This window comes from Etheostoma spectabile, unplaced genomic scaffold (genome assembly GCF_008692095.1).
Source record: "Etheostoma spectabile isolate EspeVRDwgs_2016 unplaced genomic scaffold, UIUC_Espe_1.0 scaffold379, whole genome shotgun sequence".
In the NCBI taxonomy this organism is placed as follows: Eukaryota; Metazoa; Chordata; class Actinopteri; order Perciformes; family Percidae; genus Etheostoma; species Etheostoma spectabile.
In genome coordinates, this window is record NW_022605596.1 from 765,414 (window position 1) to 771,010 (window position 5,597).

Below are 5,597 nucleotides of genomic sequence, written 5' to 3' on the forward strand. Positions count from 1 at the left end.
AACAATTTGACATTATCAAACCTGTGAAAGAAAGGATTTATTTATATGTATATTTTAAATAACATTTTATTTAGAGAGGTTTCATTTTGTACCTTCCCAATACCTATTCAGATACCTGAAGTTGTGTATTTGGCGTTATCTAGTATTGATCCGATTCCAGTGGGTTAGATTATATATGTGTGTATATACCGTGCTGTGCAAAAGTCTTAGGCAGGTGTAAAAAAATGCTGTAAACTAAGAATGATTTCAAAAATATAAGTAATGATTGTTTATTTTGATCAATTTACAAAATGCAAAGTGAAACAAACAAAAGAAAAATGTAAATCCCAATCCGTGTAAAGTAAGATGTAAAAGGTAAACAGTAGGCACCCCACATCATCTCCAGAATGGAACTTGTAATCAAAATAATACAATCAGCTATATCATCTTATTTATGAAAGTGCACATGACATACAATAATAACAACAAAACATATGTGGACGGGATGGCATGTTGTAACGAGGTGCGAGTACATGCAGCGAATACTTGAAGCCCTATGTGTATTTGTATCTAAAGGCTGGGTAAGCACTGCGTGGGGGGGAAGTTGGACAGTTTGTTTTGTTTTTTTGTTATCTAACAGTAGTTCCGCATTACATTAATTAATATGCTCATAGGGTTGGTTATTATTTGGATTTTAACAATTCTGATTCTTCCTTTTAAATCCGGTTCTTACCGATTCTGGATTTCAATTCTGAGAGGGGGGGAGTTGAAATGGGTCACATGCCTATTTCACAAATACGAGGGAGGTTTTATTTAAAGTCAGTGGGGGTTCGCAGTTTTAGCGGGATTTTCAATGTCAAATAAAGCCACACTAGAGCGGTGCTTACTGAGCTCCACGGCTGCAACACAACAAGCACCCGGCCACATGGGAAACCAAAACTTGTGCTTTTTAAATTTGAAACCCAATCCTCTAAACGATTCCAATACAGAAACAATTCAACTGGATTCTTGATCTTTTAACTGATTCCAAGTAGAAATTGGTTCTCAATGCCCAATCCTATTTCCACACGAGTTTTACTTATTTTTTATACCGTGTATTCTCCGTGTAAATTCATGTACTGTTCAATACAATTACTTGTACTGTTCCACCCTCAGTGGTTGGCCAAGGAGACTTAGTGCAGCAGATGGAAAACACATCAAGCTTATTTCCCTTCATATCAGAAGATGGCCAGCAGTGACATGAGCTCAGTACTGGCACAGCCACAGGTCCACCCATCTACTGTCTGGAGAAGTGTGGCCAGAAGGGGTCTTCATGGAAGAGTTGCAGTCAAAAAGCCAAATATACTGCAACGCTGTCGCTATAGAATGTCAAAAAGACCAAAATCAAGAAGAAGAAAAGGGAAAAAGACAGAGGTAATGTGTGATGAATGAGTAACGTTAGTTTATCTGTCGTGTAGTTAGCGCAAAATGTTTTTAGTTTCTGTTGGATGATCGTGTTTGCTAATTTAATAAAAATGTTTTGAGTTTTTGTCTGTTACTCCCTCCTTAAATGTAAAGCTGGAAAGATTTTAAATAAGGGAAACAATGTATGTATCATTTTGAGAAATTGCCTTTTTTATTTTAAGTAGGGCTGGGCAATATATCGATGTTGTATCAATATTGCAATATAAGACTAGATATCGTCTTAGATTTTGGATTTATTGTAATATCGTTATATGGTAAGTGTCTTTCCCTGGTTTTACAGGCTGCATTACAGTAAAGTGATGTCATGTTCTGAACTCACCAGACTGTTCTAGCTCTTCTATTATTTACGTTTACCCACTAAGTCATTGAACAATTTCTGGAGAATATTTATCAAAAATCTCATTGCGTAAATAACATTTTGTGAAAGCACCAATAATAAACCATAAAATATTGCCACAATATCGACATTGAGGGGTTTGGTCCAGAATATCGTGATATTTGATTTTCTCTGTATCGCCCAGCCCTAATTTTAAGTCTCCACAAAGAAACCAGGCATACATTTTTATTATTTTATCTAGTTAGCCAATGTTAGCCCTGCTAGTAATTAAAATGTTTTTCTATCCCATTTTCACGTAAAAGCTGTAAGCCTTTGCATTGTATTTATTAATTAATCTTATATTTAATGGACAACAATGGAAAAGCCAGCGCAGAGGAACATCTGTAGACGGCTTTAGGTGCTATTATTGGCTGTGGTTTACCATCAGAGGATATTTTTTATTTATATAATGCACCCAATGGTCACATACACTCCTCTTCTCTCCTCACATGCACTTTTGAAATATATTCTTCCACCCCTGCAAATGCTGAGCTACCTGCAGCGTCAGGTTGTCCTGTCCCCTCGACCTCAGACAACCCCAGCAATGCAGCATCAGTTTTCGCTGTCCCCTCCACCTCAGCACATCCTGGCACTATCACAAAGGGCTGCACCAATAGACCAGTGGTGTAGGCACAAATAGTTTTTTGGCTAGTTCAACTGTTTTTATCCCCAGAAAAAAGCACCTTAAACTTAGAAGTAGAAAAAAGGACAAACATAGACAAACTGAATCAATGAGTGCCACTTTTATAACATTCTGCATTACAAAGGCAATAAAAGCAACACAGATGTCTATAAAATATGACATGCTCAACCAACAAAGCTCGGTCTTTGAAGGCTGTAACGGTATAAAAATAACCGGTTATCATAACCTATTCAGGTAAAAATATATTTGCACTTGCAGAACCAGCAGCTCTGCAGTGCAATTTAGTGCAAAACGTGGCAAGTTGACATAAATCCAAACCACAGAAAAGGTGTCAGCTGCATCACACATGCCTGTCTGAAGACTAGCAAATCAGCAGTAGAAGGAAATCATAAAAGAAAACACCCAGCCAAGCATTGTTTGAATTAAAAAAAGATATATTTTAAAGTATCCCGCGCAGCGCCAGTTGTTAGACAGTGTCGGCTCAAAGGGGGATCTGGCACTCACAGATAAGTAATCTTCTTATTTAATGTGGGCAATGCGTTTCAGCTAAAAGCCGCCATCACCAGTCAGGATTTTTCTTAAATAAGAAGATCACTTATCAGTGAGTAGCGGAGGTTTTGTTTTCTCTAAATTACATAAAAGAACAACACACTTAAAAAAAAAAACGCTCTCTTGCAAATGGGCTGTCAGTTCCACTGGGGAAATGTCATTTTACAGAAAAGCGCTTCCTTTTTCACGCTGTATTTCAGCCAAGAAAAGTGGACTTGGCCCTTTGAAGGGACTCTAATCCTTTATATAACATTAAAGGACTTTGTTTTGCCATTGCTGTGGCACTTTACTTTACATCTGCTGTCAGCTCACAGTCTACCTGTCGGAATCATAACAACCAATTATGGGTTCATAAGCTTATTAGCACCACTGTAAAATACTTCTTTAATACTGTTTTGTGTGTTTTAATTTTTTAAAACAAGTCTTGAGAAAAACAGAATATACCGCACCTTGCATCACAATGTATTCATGTTTTGTTATATTTCTAAAATAAAAACGACCTCAAAGACATAAAGATGTGCAGTTTTGTTTGTATATGTATATGTATATAAGTATATGAACACAATAATTGGTGGGAGAATTAGCTGAGATGCAAGGGGCACAAGCTAAAATCCTGACTGTAGGGCAACAAATAAATATATATTAGTAGGATATAATGCATAGTTCAACATTTTTGCTTCTATATTTATCAGTGTATAAATAGTAGTTAATTGTTAAAGTTTAAATGCATCGTTGCATATTCTACATGCCAAGTATATGTATATTTTATTGGCCTACATGGAAAAAAAGAATATATATATATATATTATAGTAGGATGTAGTCCATCATTTTTTGCTTCTATATTTATCAGTGTATAAATAGTTAATTGTTGAAGTTTAAATACATTGTTGCATATTCTACATCCTGTTACTGTAACTGCAGTGTAAAAAAAAAAAATCAGGGTGAGTAATTTTATCCCCAAATAACTAAGCTAAAACTTGAGCAAATAGATGTGTATTTTTATAGGCCTACATGAAAAAAAGAATATATTATATATATGTATATATATATATATATATTAGTATGATATAGTCCATAATTTTTTGCTTCTATATTTATCAGTGTATAAATAAATAGTAGTTAATACTGGTCAATACCCAGTACCACTGTCTCTACAGCACCTGTTTACTGGTTCCACTTATTATTCCACTTATTTAGTATTTATTCATCATTCCCATTCTCACATCTCACTTGTTATTTTATATTTATTCATCATTCTCATTTCCTATTTCACAACTGTTCATACTGTCCCAGTATCCTTTGCACTATGCTCCACATTTAAATTTTTTTTTATTGTACTCTTCATTGCAATCCTGCCTCTATATTATTTCTTTTTAGAGTATGTATATATTGTGTACATATTTTGTTTTGGTTGTTTTGCATGTGTAAGCACAGTGTGAGCGACGATGCTCCAAAGAAAAATTCCTCGTATGTGTCCTCATACCTGGTGAATAATAAATAAAGCTGATTCTAATAGTTAGTTCGTTGGTTGAAATGCATTGTTGCATATTCTACATCCTGTTAGTGTGTCAGTGGTGTTCATCACTGACATAAGTGACCCGGCTGTAGCCTAGTGTGTGACAGAGGATGCTCCCCCAATGACGGCAAACGCACGCACGCACGCACGCGGGTGTCTGTGATGCTGTCCTGCGGGGTAACGTTAGCCCCCCTTACCTTCCGTCCTGCTCCGTATTGGCTGCCGCTCCACCTGGCCCGGTTGTCCGCCGCTGACTCTACGTTACCGGGCAGCGAGCCGGAGTCCGAATCCTCCCCCTCCTCCAATTCCTCTTCCCCCTCCTCTCTTTCCTCCGCGTCCGCGTCCGCCTCCCTCTCCGTCTCCCTCTCCTCCGTTTTTAGCCGCTTTGCCGCCCTTCCGTACTCTCCTTCCTCGCGCTGGCCGGCTCCTTCTGCCGTCGACATGCTCGCGGCTGCGGTGGACCTGTTAGAGAGCGGGTCTGGAGCTAGTCAAACTGACACGTCCATGTCAACATTTATCCCGTGGTGGAACCGCGTTAAACAGTCTCCGTGTATCTGTCTGTCTCCTTATTTGTGTCCCTGTCCCCGTTTCGCGGTTCCACTCTCGGTCCCCGTCTGTCTCTTTATCACTCTCGAACACCAGTGATTTTCTGTGTGGAGGTGTGAGCGGACTGGACACATCCCGCCCCGTGCTGCTCTCTTATTGGTCAGTCATGTCCTGCGCCTTGGAGATACGGCGTGTGATTGGCCGACGTCGATGCGTCAACAGACAGCTCTCCATGCTCTGCAGAGGAGTGCGCAGAGGAGCAAAGAGGGGAATGGTGGGCTAAATAAAAACAGAAAAGGAGACAGCCTCAAAAAATGCAGATCATAGGAAGGAAGAGAGAGAGAGAGAGTCAGGAGGAAGGGATATTTGCTGCATCATCAAACACAAAATCAATTGTCCGTAAAGGCCCCAACCTTCCTGAAAGCTCTTTGAACATTGCAGACTACAACGTCTCCAACAAAGGTCAAGCCGAGTGTGTGAGGTACGATGGGGCTCTGATTGATCACACACTGCCATCTCTAAA

At 38.9% G+C, this 5,597-nt stretch overlaps 1 protein-coding gene across 1 annotated transcript in view; it reads right to left on the minus strand.

Moving 5' to 3' along the window:
• Positions 1 to 5,338, minus strand: part of hnrnpll (heterogeneous nuclear ribonucleoprotein L like) — a 39,894-nt gene extending 34,556 nt beyond the window's left edge. The window contains exon 1 of the mRNA XM_032511507.1: positions 4,726 to 5,338. Within this exon, the coding sequence (XP_032367398.1) occupies positions 4,726 to 4,971 (246 nt within the window). The 5' untranslated portion in view covers positions 4,972 to 5,338. The remainder of the gene's footprint in view (positions 1 to 4,725) is intronic.
• Between the last annotated feature and the right edge of the window lie 259 nt (positions 5,339 to 5,597).